General features: G+C 46.5%; 1 protein-coding gene across 1 annotated transcript in view; it reads right to left on the bottom strand.

Annotated features, from left to right (window-relative positions):
• ADGRF5 (adhesion G protein-coupled receptor F5) overlaps positions 1-5,025 on the bottom strand; it is a 62,923-nt gene extending 57,898 nt beyond the window's left edge. Inside the window, 1 exon segment of the mRNA XM_048506664.1 lies at positions 4,771-5,025. Coding sequence (XP_048362621.1) covers positions 4,771-4,916 — 146 coding nt within the window. The 5' untranslated portion in view covers positions 4,917-5,025.
• Between the last annotated feature and the right edge of the window lie 11,977 nt (positions 5,026-17,002).

Below are 17,002 nucleotides of genomic sequence, written 5' to 3'. Positions count from 1 at the left end.
AAGGAAGGAAGGAAGGAAGGAAGGAAGGAAGGAAGGAAGGATGGAAGGAAGGAAGACAGTTCCAGAAACAAAAGAAAAAAATGTGTAGACTTCAATGGAAAAAAATAGTATTTGGCATCAAGAAAGGCATAAATGACTCGTGTGGAAAAGGGGAAAGACCATGTCAAAATGTTCCTGACTGTTGCTGCTTTCCTTGTAATTTCCCCCCAACCATGCCACTGCAGGGCTATTTTTCTGGCTAACAAAAAAACTGGTGATTTTTATTACTCTACAGTCTTGTCATGTTAATCTGTGCCACAATCTACTACCGGTAGTTCCTTTGAAATTGTCCACAAGAAAAACCTTAAGTTGCTAGCCCTTTTCATTGCAGAAAGGTGTTTCTGCAATGAAGTGGGTTAGAGTCACGCACAGAAAAAAGCTGAACATTCAGAAAAACTAACGCACCGGCAGAACCAGTGGTTCAGTGAAGGTAGAGCCCGAGACAAGGAAAATGAAGCACTTGTGGGCGGGGCTTCCCATCTACATGGTGTAAAAACTTGCTTTGACTGGGACCTTTTAAAAAAAAAAGCCATATTGAACCAGGTTTGAACCGGCATTCTGGACAATTGCTGGATGATGTCTTGTGAATACTTTTAAAAATCCACCTCATTTTGCATATGAAATATGAATCAATCCTTTCCATATGGAAGCGACACTGCCCTTTGACCCTGGGTGCAGCAGAATGACCCTGCAAGCGCAATCTAGTTAGCACAGAGATCAAGCAAATAAGATGAAGTGGAGGATGTCTGTTGTGGACGTGACGACTCGGTGATTAAAGGGACTTCTCCATTTCTGTATTACAATCCCTTATTTATTCCCAAGCAAAGGTGGGGCCCTCATTGAGTCAGAATGTCCCTGCCACCTGGGTCTGCACTTTCGATCAAGGGGAACGGGTTAAAGAGACAGGAACCAGACTGCAGCTCCTCCCCACCCCCTCCCCCCTTTGTGATTCAACAATCAGAGGAAATGCAGTCTGCTTTGAAGAATTTCCCACGCCTCTCATGTGGACATTAGAACAGCACTCTGGTCAACTCACATGAGAGATGTTAATAGCAAAGGCCAAAATGCTTTTTAAAAACACCACGGAAAATCTATCTGATGATAGGTTTGTCAATAACAGATTTAGCTATACTTCTAGCCCCAACCTGGATAGCCTAGGGTAGCCCGATCTTGTCGAATCTCGAAGCTAAGCAGGGTCAGCCCTGGTAAATACTTGGATGGGAGTCTGCTAAGGGACTCTAGGGTGGCTGCACAGAGACAGGCAATGGCAAAGCCACCTCTGGGTGTGGTGGGCTTTCCAGGCTGTGTGGCCGTGGTCTGGTGGATCTTGTTCCTAACGTTTCGCCTGCATCTGTGGCCAACATCTTCAGAGGTGTATCCCAGAGAGAAGTCTGTTACACACTGCGATACACCTCTGAAGATGCCTGCTACAGATGCTGGCCTTACGTCAGGAACATGGAAGCCTCCTAGATCGGCCACACAGCTCTTCTTTCTCAGATGAGAATCAACAGTGAAAACCTTCGACAATACAGCAAACCACCTCTGTTTGCCTCTTGCCATGGACAGCCTATGCGGCTGGCAAATGTCAGCTTCAACCTGATACATGCTTTCCACACCTATACCTCTGCAAGCACCTATTGGGTTTGGTCGTCTTATTCCATACTGTGCTTTGCTTTCCCTGTCAACAGCCGCCAGTGGTCCCCACTGGGTCCACATGAGTTGATTCCTCATTGGATCTGGTTTCAGGCCAGCCTCTCCTGCCTTTCTGTTTGTAAATATAAATGCATCCGCTGAATAGATATTTGTTGAGCACATCTGATGAGCTCTGACAGCCGCCAAAGGTTATGGTGGAAGATAGTCTCTAGGGTACCATCAGTTTCCTATTTTGTCATCTGAATACAGAATGGCTATTTCAGGAGTCTTTGATTTTCTAGAAAACCAGAAGTCAGCCAAAGTCTGAAGGTGGAAAAGTCTGGATGTGATGGCCGTCCAAAAATCAGACAATTACAAATTCCTTTAGGAAATAAGCAGGCAAAATCACTGGTTTGGTTGCCAAGCTCCAGGTGGGCCCTGGAGATCTCATGGAATTAGAGCTGGTCTCCAGATCAGTTCCCCCGGAGAAAACGGCTGCTTTGGAAGGTGGACTCTGTGGCAGGAGACCCCACTGAGGCCTCTTCCCCTAAGCTCCACGCCCAGATCTCCAGGAATTCCCCAAACTGGAGCTAGTATTCCTCCGTGATTTTACTCACCGTGTTTCTCCGAAAATAAGACAGTGTCTTATGTTAATTTTTGCTCCCAACAGTGCGCTATGTCTTATTTTCAGGGGATGTCTTATTTTTCCGCTGCACAGCTGCATGCTCTGGTGTTCTGTTCATCGGGCATGCTTCCAAACAAAAACTTTGCTACATCTTACTTTCAGGGTATGTTTTATATTTAGCACTTCAGCAAAACCTCTACTATGTCTTATTCTCAGGGGATGTCTTATTTTCGGAGAAACAGGGTAGTTTGTTGCATTCACAAGGGGAGCTGCCACTGTTCAAACCCAAGAGGCTGAAAATATTAAAAACAACAATGCCACTGCAATACTGATGCATCCATGCGCAAAATGTCATTACCTTCAGTGTCAACATCTGGAATGTTTTGGGCATAGACTGGCACTGGGAAGAAAGCATCATTTGGGCAGAGCAAATAGGTTGAGAAGTTCCCAAAAGGTCCAGATGGAAATGCAGAGAGCTGCAGAATCCACATCCGCTCAGGTGGTTTAACCCCTTGAGTCCTGCTTGTGGGGGTTAAAAAGATGCAAGAGTGCAGATTCCAAAGACTCAGCACATCTCTTTGCGCCAAAGTCACCCCCAGTGACTCGAAGCAAAGGCCCAGACGCACCAGGTTTCCGGGCATCACGGTACTTGTGGCGTAACCTTGCCTACCAGGATAAGGGGAAAGGGGACACGGAACAGCTCTGAGTCTCTCGCAGGGCTTCCCAGCTGAAATCTGAAATAGGCTGAACAAAGAGTGAAATCCTAAAAGAACTTTCTTGAGATTAAGCCCCACTGAACAGACCTGCTTGGGATCGCACTGAAACGTTCGTTTCAGGATACATATCACTGTAAAGGACAATAGGCCCAGGTGAGAATAGCCCAGGCTGCCCTGATGCTGTCAAATCTCAGAAGCTAAGCAGAGTTGCTCCTGGTTAGTACTTCGATGCAGAGGCGAGGGGTGGGTGGGAATGGCGCACAGGGCAATACCTGCTCCAGCTGCTCCCCCACACCCCACTTACTTTAGCCGGCGGGAGCCTGAAGGAGCAGCCTGGTGGGGTGGGCCCAAGCGGAGAGGGGGGGCAATTCCCCACCCACCCCCTACGTGACCAGCTGGCATGCGCCTGGAGACATATGAACCCACACATTCCCGTGAGTGCTCCACCTCAGAAGAAGAAGAAGAAGAAGAAGAAGAAGAAGAAGAAGAAGAAGAAGAAGAAGAAGAAGAAGAAGAAGGGGAGGAGGAGGAGGAGGAGGAGGAGGAGGAGGAGGAGGAGTTTGGATTTATATCCCCCCTTTCTCTCCTGCAGGAGACTCAAAGGGGCTTACAATCTCCTTGCCCTTCCCCCCTCACAACAAACACCCTGTGAGGTAGGTGGGGCTGAGAGAGCTCTGAGAAGCTGTGACTAACCCAAGGTCACCCAGCTGGCATGTATTGGCGGGTACAGGCTAATCTGAATTCCCCATATAAGCCTCCACAGCTAAGGCGGCAGAGCTGGGAATCAAACCCGGTTCCTCCAGATTAGATACACGAGCTCTTAACCTCCTACGCCACTGCTGCTCCTCTGCTTGGATGGGAATCTAGAGTTGTTTAGCAGAGGCAGGCAATGATAACCCATCACCTCTGTTCACCTCTGGCCTCGAAAACCCTCTGGGGTCACCATGAATTGCCTGTGACTTGATGGCAAGAAAGAAAGAAAAAGAAATGAAAAAGTCATAATATCAAAATATACCTTCATAAAGAAACAAATGACCGTTAAAATAAATCCCATGAAGCCACAACTATTAGGCATGCAACGTGCGGGGAACTGGGGGAAGTTACTGCAAGCCCAGGATTGCCAGATGAAATTCCCGCAGCTCTTGTCAACAGTTTGCTACCCCAGGGATATGCTGGGGGTTTGTCTCTCCTGAGAGGACGCTGTGAAAGGGGGAAGGTAGAACAGCAAGCAAAAACGCACGCTTTGAAAACCTAAGAAATCAGAAAACCAACCAGCTAAATCAGCTAAACCTACTAAGTGTGCAGCCAGCCTCTCTCATACCAATTCAAAAGGAGCATAACATACAAATATAAAACGGAAACTTCCGCAGCAGATACAATATTTAGGATTTCCTCAGGCTCAGACTGAATTTCATGTTTTTGGAGATTACCATTAGCATATTAGAGCTGATGTAAAGAATAAATGGTAATCCTTGATTAAATAGCAGATAAGATTAAATGCTAATCTTTAAATGGTGATTTATATTAATACAGCCATACCCTACTTATAAGCTTTTCTTTTCTGAAGTCAATTATCTTTCTGCAGAAAGAGCGCAGCAACCATCTCCTTCGAGGGGCCAGTCCTCAAGAATACTTTGAGATCAGCTGGGCCAAAACTCAAGGACCTCAAGTACAGTTCGAGGCCACTCTAGAACTTCACAAGATGGTCTCTTTTTCCACATCTTAAAGGAACACTACGGCCACGCGAGGAGTCCTTACCTGAAGGTCAAGCCGAGTCCAGTCGTGTCAAGAGACAACAGTTGATTCTGAAGTCTTCCTCCCTGCACGTTGTAGAGTCCCTGCAAGTTGTAAGGCGTCCAGTAGACACCAATCCTTGCGTAACTTCTGGTTTCTTGTCTTCTCATCAGATCTTCTGCACAGACCTCAAGCCAGCCTGGTTATTTTATATTAAGTGTGGGTCCTGGCAAAACAGCTGAATATTAGCATCGGAGAGAATGAGCGTGAGTGTTCAAGTGTGCTGCATAAATCAACAGAGAGACCACCTTCTGACCCGCTCCACCCTTTCCTGTATCCCGTAAGGATGTCAGCAGCCAAATGCCGGGGCAGGGAGGGTTTCAGTAAACAAAGCCCTGGCCATTCCTGGTCAGAGCGAAGGAGCCTCAGGATCAGCTCAGCCGTTCAGCGCTCACCACGGCCGCCCATGATATCTGGGCAAGAGCTGCATCACGCCCCCTAATAACACTGCTAGTCAGACGTTGCCGCGTTCAGGGAAATGAACAAAGAGATTCTGTTTGGCCCAGCTTTTCCTGTGAATTATTAATGGAGGCTGATGGGTGGCCAACCTCTTTGCAAGCCCAGGTTCCTGTGTCTTGATCGGCTCTGGCTGTGCCAGGCCCAACTTTGGCAGCTGCATTCTTCAACTCCAGCTGTGCAGTGCTGACAACTCTGAATTGGGAAATACCTGGTGATTTTGGGAGCAGAGCTGGGGGAGGGTGGGTTTGGGGAGGGGAGGGGAGGGGAGGGGAGGGACTTCAAAGGTGTATAATGCCACAGAAGCCCCTTCTGCACATGCAGAATAATGCACTTTCAATCCACTTTCACAATTGTTTGCAAGTGGATTTTGCTATTCCACACAGTGAAAGTGGTTTGAAAAAGCATTATTTTGCGTGTGCGGAAAGGGGCCCCTGATTTAGTGAGTTTTGAAAATCTCAGGTTGAGGGAAACAAAACGGGGCAAACTCATTTTGGGGATGGGACCTGTGCAAATCCCCCCCCCCAAAAAAGTCAGTTTGTATTGCACCCCCCACCCACTATATCTGTGTGGAATCCACCACTTTGCTTACCTGACAGCAGCCACTGAAACACTGTTATTTTAATCTGAACTGCCAATCAGATCTTTTCATTACAAAAAAGAGAATATGTGTTTGCTTTGTTTTTAAAGATAATATCTGCAGCTTCCACAGATGCCCCTTGAGGTCTCTTCCACAGATGCTCTGCAATCAAGAGCCATTTCCGACTGGAAGGAAACGGACTGGGTTTGCGTAACAATAGAGAGCAAATTCCGAACACAGGAGGACAAGGAACTCTCTGCAGGACAAACAGTTGCTAGAAAGAGGTTGTGGACGGGCGACCAATCCGGTTACCAGTCTCTTTTGTCAACTCTCACATTACCCGGGGGATGTGGCACTGAACAGGTGCCCACGAAGTAGATAAATACCCTCATGCAGAGTCGATTGCGACTGCACGCCCACCTTTGACCTCCCTCGCATTCAAGGTCCGGTTTGTACAAACCCTCGGCAAGGGCCCCTCCCTGCCCCTCCCTTCTTCTACCACATGTGCTAAATTTGCAGACTTCAGCCCATAGGGAGGCTGCTGTGTGACCAGCATTTTCAGTACCTTGAGGTCATGTGGTGGTCCCCAGTCAATGAGGTCTCCAGAAGGGTAGTTCCAGGAGCTGGTGGTGCCAGTGTTTGGGATGCTAACTCTGGCTCGGGAAATTCCTGGAGATTTCAGGGTGGAGTTTTGGGAAGGTGGGGTTTGGGAGGGGAGGGGATGGCAGGGGAGAAACCCCAATGCCACAGAGTCCCTTTTCAAAAGCAGGGGAACTGATCTCTGTTGTCTGAGCTGTAATTCTGGGAGATGTCTAAGCCCCATCAGGGGGTTGGTAACCCAGTTGCGAAGGGATAATTGCCCCATCCAGCAACACTGCCGTTTCCTTTTTGAATTGAAGAACTCCACTTGAGCAGATGAGGCGTTCCTCTGTTTATTTAAGAAGAGGAACTTTGGGTCTGAAAGGAGACAGGATTCACACTAAAATGGCCACCCACAGTGCCCCCAGGACAGAAGATCCTTCTCTGGGGTCTGAGACAGGAAGCTCAGGTCTAATGGGCACTACCCAAGCAAATACTCAGAACTTACTGGTTGGGGAAATACAGGGCAGGCTGCGCCACTCTCATGGTGCTGCCAGGTACCCATAGTAGCTGGTGGGGAAGGGTGATTGTCAGAGTGATGTTAGTGTGTTCATCGTCCTTGGTTTTTTTCGCCTGTCTGGCTGTGTGCCTGGGCTGGGAGTTTCCGGCTTGGTATTATCTCTGCTTGCTTGTGTGAAACTATGCTTTGTTTTCTTTTCATGTGGCAGGAAAGAGGTTTGATACTGTATTAAACTACTCTCTGGGTTTTGAAGTCCTCAGAACTCGCATTGCCTGTTTTCGACAATGACTGCCAGTACAATAAAGAACTTTTAAGAGTTACTTTTGACTGGACTTTTCAAGTTCGTTACATTATGTGAGTTCTTATGTCTCAGTGTAACTTTTGATAGTTTGAAGTACAAAGTTACCTGATGTCTCGCCGTGGTCTCATGGCCACTGATCCTGATAAGTTAGTGTTCAGGGGTCTGTTCTACTTGGAATATGAGGTCGGAGCGGAGGCCCCCATAGAGGGTCATGCTTATCCTCCCCCTGACCTAACTCGGCCGAAGGAGCTCGACGTAGATTGGAGCACGCCACCCGATTGTCCTCAGCATGTCATGGTTGGAATCTCATGATCCCACGATTCAATGGGTTTCTTGTATTGTATGCTTCACTGACCCACCTTGCGGGGACCATATGCATGAAGGGCAGCCACCTGTGGTGCCTGTTCCTGCTTTAGCTTTGGGCATCACCTTCTTTCCTGAAATTCCTGGTGTGCCTAAACAGTTTTGGGATCTTTCCAAAGTGTTTGAGGAATAGGAGTGTGACCAATTACTTCCCCACAGAGATACCCCATTTGCCCTACTTGTTGGTTGTCTTATTTGTTGGTTGGTTGGTTTGCTGTACCAAATAGGTATTTTTATGTCATAGGAAAAAAGGAGCTTCCGCCTCATACAGAGCAGTCCCAATGGCAGGTCAGACGGCTGACTTTCTAAAGAGCGATTAATTTCTAACAATGGCTCATTCCGCACATGCAGAATAATGCACTTTCAAACTGCTTTCAATGCTCTTTGAAGCTGTGCGGAATAGCAAAATCTGCTTGCAAACAGTTGTGAAAGTGGTTTGAAAACGTATTATTCGGCGTGTGCGGAAGGGGCCAATGTTTCTTACAAGAGCAGAAAGAGTTCCTGGTCTTGAGTAAATGGTATTATGATGTGACCCAGAGACCCAACATTTTATTAACAATGATGACCCAGATTGTAGAAACAGCAATATTGCTCCCCTATTATTCTGAGTGATAACATAAACAAAGAACAACGACACTCCTCCTCAGAAATGAACAAGACCCAGCAAAGGAATGAGGAAAAGAGAAGCAAAGGCACATAGAAGTCATAACTATTAACTTAATACTGAAAACCCAACGCATTGTCGGACTCCATTTGTCTCTGCAGAGCTTTCTCTTCCTGCATTTTTGCAGCAAGTTTGACTTGATTTTAGTAAGAACAATCTTACATGTGACTCAGTTGTTGAAGCCAGAACACATCTGGAAGCTGACCACTCATGTGCTTTGGATCCATCCTCTTAAGCAGGATTGCCAACCTCCAGGTGGGACCTGGAGATCTCCTGGAATTGCAACTGGTCTCCAGTCCACAGGGCTCAGTTCTCTTGGAGAAAATGGCTGCTCTGTGACATGATGCCCCACTGAGGTTGGTCCCCTCCCCAAACCACAACCTCCCCAGGCTCCACCCCCAAATCTCCAGGAATTTCCCAACCCAGCGTTGGAAACCCTCCCCTTAAGTGCCATTCAAATGAATGGATTTTCTGTGACCGGCCCCTGAATGCTTTCCTACAGCGCAGCCCATCCCACCGTCAGAAATAGGTCAATGCCTGCTTTTTAACGCCTGAATCCTTATCGGACAAAAGTTGGCTCTGGATAATTTCTCTTGTTGCTGTTTTCACGAGGTTGCTTTATCTCAAAGGGTCAGTGTGGTTGGCTTGCGCTGACCCTCATTTGCCCAAGCTCTCCCATGAATTATTGTTTCATGCAAGGCTTTGTCCCATAAAGGTCACTGGAAACAGTACGGCCCCAAATCTGTCTGCATGCGATAGTTCTTGTGGAGTTTCCAGAAGGTCATTTTGGAACCTGGGGACAAATAACAAGCACAATAACAGCACAGAGGCAGAGATGGACCGAATGACTCCTGCTGAGTGCAGAGTGGAGGGTCACAGCAAGAAGGGACTGCAAAATCAGCTGCAAGTACGCATGTATGTTTGTTTTGGGGATCTTCTTGCTTCCTGAAATTGACCCCATTCCTTATCAAGTTGTATCACCCCCACTGAGGGCTGGTTTGAGGGATCTGGTCACTCCAGGTCAAGTGGCTTACACATGAAACTGGATTTCCTTACACACTTTTTTTGTACCATCAAGTCACAGATAACATATGGCAATCCCGCAGGGTTTTCAAGGCAGAGGTGGTTTGCCATTGCTTGTCTCCACATTGTGACTCTGGTTTACTTTGGAGGATGCCCATCCAAATGGTAGCCAGGGCTGGCCCTGCTTAGTTTCTGAGCTCTGGCAAGATCAGGCTAGCCGGGGGCTATCCAGTCAGGGTTCCTGACTCACTTACAATCTCTCCTAGGGTGGTCTCTGCAACCACCATTCCTCACCTCTACCAGTAGTGTGTAGTGGTTAGAGAATCAGCTTGGAATAATTACTCTGCCAGAGTAGCCTGCTGGATGACTTCGGGCCAGTTCTTTCTCTTGGCCTAACCTACCTCACAAGGTTGTTGTGAGATTAAACCAAAAGAGGGGAGAAATTCCCTCTGGGGAAATGGCAAGATTTGTGAATCTAAATAAATAAATCACTCTGTGAAGGTTTAGGCTCTTTGTTTGTAACTTCAATATTTACTTTAGAAAGTTAGAGCCAGTCTGTCATCTCCTTGGAGGCTGATGAACTGATCCGCTCTATCAAGCCAGTCTTAAATCTTTCCACAGGTGCTCCTTGTTCCTCCTGCTGTTTAGTTAACAGAAACGGAAATGATAAGTAAAAAATGTATAGGTGTAAGGTTGTGGTGAGTGTGTGTGTTCCGACCTTGAGAGGTTCCTGCCGGAGGTTTCTGGCTTTCTGCCTAGGAAGGGGAATTTTGCTGTTTTCGGTTATCTCTTACTTGCTTGCTAGTCTATGTGAAACTCTGCCTTGTTTACACTGTCTTGGCGGGAACCTGCTTTGACACTCTGTAAAAGCTTGTGACTGAGATCTGGGGCTCCAGATCCCGCATCGCCTGTATCTGACTAAGAATGCCAGCTCAATAAAGAACTCAGAACGGTTGCTTTTGCCTGGACGTTACTGGTTCATTACATCATGTGAGATCTCCTTTCTCAGTGTAACTTTTGACTGCCACACAAAATTACCTGATGTCTCGCTGTGGGCTGCCACCCACGGATCCGGATAAACTGGGTTTCAGGGGTCCATTCAACTCTGAATATGAGATTAGGACTGAGGCCCCAAAAGAGGGTCCTGTCTCTTCTCCCCCTGACTCCACCACTCCAGAGGATTCTGACCTCTGCCTTTGGTGGCCTCGCCTCAGCCGGAGTGTGGCTTTCCTCGGGTTGCAGGAGCAGGTCGAACAGGCTACCTTGATGGCTACCCGCCGAATCATATCAATAGGTTGTCTCTCCTTGCATCGGGAACCTGACGCCGCCGGTGGTGGGGCTGCCATGGATCGTGCCCCTGTGGAGACACACATTGCCACTCACCGCTGCATGGATTACAAACCGGTCATGAGAGTTCTGACCGAGGAAATTGGGTTGTCCACTATTCATGGTACGACTCATGGGTCGATGGAGAGGATCCTGGATTGTTATTTTGAAGACCCCGCGGTGACTGGTCGTTGGCAAAGTGCGGGGGCTCAACCCAAGACCACTCAGCAGGAGCTCCCTCACAGATAATCTTCGGAATCGGAATCTCCCCCACAAGTTGTACAAGCCTGTTGGGTAGCAGGTGAAGGTGACGACGGCCACTTGGGGAACCTGGGTGCTTCTCACCCTGGCTCGTTACCTGCAGGGACCGGTGGTGAGGATGACCTGGTCGAGCCTCCCGATCCTCCAGGAGGCAGTTCGTCGCACCACGATGCAGAGGATCCAGGCTGGTCGGGACCTGGTAAGGATCTTGACGCATACACCCTCCATGCGCAACATGCAGCCCTGGAAAAAGCCAAGCGTGAATGGCAAGAGGCCCAGGAAGCCTTGATTGATGATTGTGTTCATCAGCGGTTTCAACTGTGTCAAGAATTTGATCGGGAAAGAGAAGCTCTCTACCTTCAACTCCAGAAGGATCGGGAGCAACAGCAGCATGAATTGCTACAAGCGGCAGAGCAGTCCAAGCAGGAACTGCTCCGGGAAGTGCAACAATTATGGGCCCTGCACCTGCGGCAAACCGAAAGCTCTGCCACGCAAAATGCTGAGCATGTCCAGATTCAACAGGAACGTGAGGCTTTGGGAAAACAACACGCTGCCCTTCTCCACAAGGAAGGGGAGATGATCGACATGGAAGCATGGGAACAGGTCGCTGCCGTGGAACTTCAGCGAGAACTCACCATCCAGGCCGCCATGAGGTTGGACCACCAGCGCGATGCGTCAAGTCAGGCTTGTTCACGAACCGACATTCAACGGCCCGTACGGCAATCCGAGGAAGATCGTCCCAGTGGAACGCAGCCTAGACGTCAGCCTCAACCTGTACCGCTGCCGCAAGCCACGCTAATCCCTCCGGCTCCTGCAGGACGTGGTTTTCCTCGACCTCACATCCCGGCTCGTTTCGATGGGACGCCATCCAGACTACCCTACTTTATATTGCAACTTGATGCCCACATGCAGGAATACGATGATATGTATCGTTTGGAATGGGAAAAGGTGCAGGACATTGGCTCAGTTCTCGACGGGGGGGCGGCTGAATGGTTCGTGAAGCTGTTTGAATTGGACGCTGAAAAATTGAATTCAGTGGCTGAATTACTTCAAGGGCTTTGCCTTCGATTCGAAGATAGGGTCGTGGTTGACAATGAGGGAAGTTTCCTTCTTGTTTTCTTCCCCCTTCCCCCCCCCCCACCTTGGCTGAACAGGGGAGAAAACAACATTTAGAGATACAATCACAACATTTTTTTTAGAGAAGAAGGCTTTTTAAAAAAGCAACTTGTGTGTTTAAAACTGAAATCTTCAGAATGCTTGCAAATTTTGTTTCATGTGTGGTGTGCTGAAAATCTGCTTGGGAGAATGTCATATTTTATTTTTAAGATTGTAAAAAAAGATTTCTGAATTCACAGGTTTTTTTTTTAAGTAAACCTTATGCCTTCTTCAAGGCAAGTTATAAGTGGGAATGGCTACCTGCACTTTCCCCATTATAGCTTGGAAGTGAAAAGGGCTACTCTCCCCCAGTTGCAAAGTCATTTTATTTACAGTCAGCGACCAGTAGTACAAGATCAAGGTACATCAGTTTCAAGATACCGTTACCATAGTATATATATAGACAAAAGAGTACTAGAAGCACTATTCAAAATGTTACATAATCGGTGGTATTTACAAGAAGGAATATTTGTAACACTAATATAATTATTATTGTACTTATACACAGTCAGTGACTATTTACTAAAAGGTCAACTCACGAAAAAAAGCAAGCAGTAGATAGAATACATTAATTATGACAAAAAATTAAAAATTTAGTATAGCCACACTTGTAAAGTGCCTGTGCAGTCTTGCTAAAACCTATAGCGACATTACTAAAAACTCCGGCCTCCGACCATGTCTTCTGAGGATCACAATTAATTTAGTCTTCTCCTCCCTTAACTATTCAGCCGGCAGATGTCTCTTATTGTGTTTGCAGATTAAAGAACAAAAATGGGCCGTTGCCCGTGTAATTTTCTGGTCCCTACCTGCCAATACGTAGGCCAGTACATCTTTATAATTTAGGCCTATTGGACCTATCATGGCTGGACTGAGGATTTCCTTTTGGGACTTTTCGAAAGTGGGACATTTAAATAACATGTGTTCTAATGTGTCTATTTCGTCTAGAGGGCAGGGGCAGAGCCTCTTTTCATAAGGAATTTTCTTGTATTTCCCCTCTAACAGTGAGGAGGGAAGAGAATTACATCTGGCCAATGAGAAAGCTCTTCTTACTGTTTTCAAGGAAAAACAGATATGGTGCTGTAGTTACTTGCTCTCCACCAGTTAAAGCTGAGACTTCAGAGACTGGAGCCTTTATTGTTATAAACCTTTGAGTTGCCATGGACCAGGTTCAAAGTTTAAGGTAAATCTAATAAACTCAAAATATAAATCCAATTTATTAAATTACAATTTTAATTAAATCGTAATTAAATTATTGCAGAGACTGAGAAAGGGGGGGAATCCGCAGGCACTATCTTGCAACACAGGAAATGCTTTGTGGGCAGCAATCCTGTAAGCAATCATTTCACTTTCTGGGGCTGACCTACCCACAGCAGGAAACAACGTCATTATCAGGCACGGAGTGTGAATTTTAGGAAAGGAAATCCCCTTCTATTGAAGTTCAGAGACTAACTGATGTATAAAACAGGCCAGAAAAAGGTGGAACTTGATTCCTTAGTACGTGAATTGCTTAAATGTATACAATGAACCAAAAGCAACCAATGAATTTCCTCCCCGCCAAATGTGTGCTTCTTACCAGAAAAGACAGAGCCCTGGAGTAGGAGCAAGGAGACTATTTGACAAGTCAATAATTCCTCTGAGAAGAAAGTACCTCGCAACCTTTGGAAAATGACTACAGATATCTTATCACAAATTAGATTTTCATAAATTGTAGCACCCTTCAAGGGCAGGGGAACCAAATGTACTTTGTACTGAAAAACAAATAGCTTTAGGCCTAGGTCTGATAAATGCCATGGGGTTAAGCTGCAGCCCCTAGTACCGTGGTGGCGAACCTTTGGCACTCCAGATGTTATGGACTACAATTCCCATCAGCCCCTGCCAGCATGGGGCTGATGGGAATTGTAGTCCATAACATCTGGAGTGCCAAAGGTTTGCCACCACTGCCCTAGTCTCTCCTTCTGGAATCCGTCAGCCAAGTAAGGCTTCAGTGGGGTACAACACCACAGAGTCCACTTCCCAAGTAGCCATCTTCTCCAGATGAACAAATCTCTGCTGCCTGGAGATCAGTTGTGATCCTAGAGCACTCCAGCCACCAACTGGAGGTTGGGAACCCTATGTGTGGCTGCATTCATAAATTAGTTAATTCAGTCAGAAAGAAATGCTGTTTTTTTACAAACCACCTGCCTTTGGTCTTTGTCTGAGTAGTCCAATGGTGGCAAACCTTTGGCACTCCAGATGTTATGGACTACAATTCCCATCAGCCCCTGCCAGCTGATGGGAATTGTAGTCCATAACATCTGGAGTGCCAAAGGTTCACCACCACGGGAGTAGTCTGTAGCTAACGGCTGCCTGTCTGCTTGGATCAGGATGGCAAACCACCTCTCTCCTCTTGAAAATTCCATGAGGGATCCCCGTATGACTTGGTTGTTACTTGGTCTTTCGCAGACCCAACCACCAATTGGGCCACACAGTATACAGAAAACCGACACACAGAGACCAGTATCTATACAAAAACTCCAATCACCATCCACAACAGAAAAGGGGCATAATCAAAACTCTGACAGATTGTGCAAAACGAATTTCTGAACCTCACCTCCTCCCTGACTAAATCAATCATCTAGACTGGGCTATGCAGGCTAATGGCTTCTTCACAACAGAAATCTGAAGAGCTTTAAGACCAAGAGAAACCCAGAGGGCTGAGGAGAAACAGCCCACCACAGGAAAAATATTTCTACCATACATCAAGGGATTCACAGATCAAATAGGGAAACTGATGAAAAAACGTAACCATCTTCAAACCTACCAGGAAAATACAGCAGATGCTATGCTCAGCAAAGGACAAGAAAGACCCTCTCACTTCTGCAGGAATCTATCGCATACCCTGCAGTTGTGGAAAGGTCTACATGGGAACCACAAAACGCAGCATTCAGACTTGTATTAAGGAGCATAAAAGACACTGTTGCCTTAACCATCCTGAAAAATCTGCAGTGGCAGAACATGTGTGAGACAAAACGACATAACATTTTATTTGAGAACACTGAAATTCTGGACAACTCGGAAGGTTACTATGTCAGACTACACAGGGAGGCCACTGAAATTCACAAACATCAAGACAACTTCAACAAGAAAGAAGAGACTCTGAGAATTAACACAGCTTGGCTACCAGTACTTGAAAACACCAGAGGCAAAGGCCAAGGGCATGCTAAGTTCATGGACAATGGACTCCACCCAGACACAGGATTTGCATTCACCAATACTGCTGCTGCTGCTGCAGGGAATGCAAATGTGACTAACAATGCAAATGGACTGATAACCCCACCCACAATACCATGCACCTTTGCATAGCAAGTTCCACCCAAACACTTACTGATTGGTTCCCCACCCTGGGACATGGACAATATATACCCAGTGGTGGGATTCAAAAATTTTAGTAACAGGTTCCGATGGTGGTGGGATTCAAACAGTGGTGTAGAACCAATGGGGATGGGCGGGGCATGATGGGGGTGTGGCCAGGCATTCTGGGGTGGGGCATTCCTGGGCGGGGCTGTGGCAAGGGCACGTGCACCCCAGGTGCAGTTCCCCTTCGCCCCGCCTCTAAATTCTAATAATGACTGTTTAAAGTATTAAAAAAAATATACCGAAAGGTAGTGTATTGTTTCTTTTTATATAATTATATTGATTGATTTTAAATAATAACATAAGTAAGGAGAGAAACCAAAAACTGTTTACAATTGTTAACATATTACAAACATATCTAATTGTCTATCTCTCTCAACCCCCCCAACTAAAACATCCTATATTGCCTCCCTCCTTCCCATATTTCCCTCCCTCCCTACTTTCTACTTCCCCTTCAGATTCCTATAACTACTTTATCTATGCCACTTGAAAGAAAACTAACAGAGGGAGAGATCCAAAATGCTTAATCTAAGAGAGTAGTTTAAACTCCTCTCTTTCCAATATAAATTTAAAGGGGAAAAAAGAAAATGAAAAATCTTTACCTATACTTTCCCAACCTTTATACCAATGAACAAAAAAAAATTAGAATTACTATATACTGTATTATTTCATACAGTTCATACACACATGGGGGTGCCATGGGGGGCAGGGGGGCCGCAGGGGGCCCTGGGGGCGATTTTGCATCCCTCACTTGACGAGATTTGTTGTACCCAGGGACAGAGATTACCCCCTTGTCCCTAGTGGAGTTAATCATTAATAACCTGTTCTCTGAACTGAGAAAATTTTAGTAACCGCCCCGGTTCTACCAAATAGGTGTGAATAGGCTGCATCCCACCTCTGTATATACCGCACTAAACATTCGTTTCTCACTAGATTCAGTGTGTAACAGACTTCTCTCTGTGATACACCTCTGAAGATGCCAGCCACAGATGCAGGCGAAATGTTAGGAACAAGATCCACCAGACCATGGCCACACAGCCCAGAAAACCCACCACAGCCAGTTGAATCTGACCGTGAAAGCCTTCGACAATACATTGATGGCACTTATTTGTTATCATACGATGCCATCCTGAATTGATACTCCTGGCTGGCCTTGTCTTGTCTGCTCTTGAGGAGTTTTCTTTCTTTTCTATTGTGGTAAATAACTGAGTAATTGTTTCAGTCCAGTTTACAGTCTCCTTCTCCAGCCTCAATTAATGCTTTAGAGCAGGGGTGGCCAACCTATGGTGCTCCAGATGTTCATGGACCAGTTGGCAGGGGCTGATGGGAATTGTAGTCCATGAACATCTGGAGCACCATAGGTTTGGAGTGAATCATTGGCTCATAACTCTTGTTATGTTCTTGCTGACTGTGGGAGTTTTCTGCTCCCTGCCCCCTTTCTCTACTGAGGCAAGTCAGAAGCATAAAAGGGGGGGGGGGAGGAGTTACATTCCTCAGCTGCTTGTGATAAGTTAACGGCAGGACTAAAGAGTGAAAAAGTGAAAGAAGAGAAAAAAGAGCAAAGGAAGAGAACTA

Source organism: Sphaerodactylus townsendi, linkage group LG01 (genome assembly GCF_021028975.2).
Source record: "Sphaerodactylus townsendi isolate TG3544 linkage group LG01, MPM_Stown_v2.3, whole genome shotgun sequence".
Taxonomy (NCBI): Eukaryota; Metazoa; Chordata; class Lepidosauria; order Squamata; family Sphaerodactylidae; genus Sphaerodactylus; species Sphaerodactylus townsendi.
This window is presented reverse-complemented; position numbering and strand designations above follow the sequence as displayed.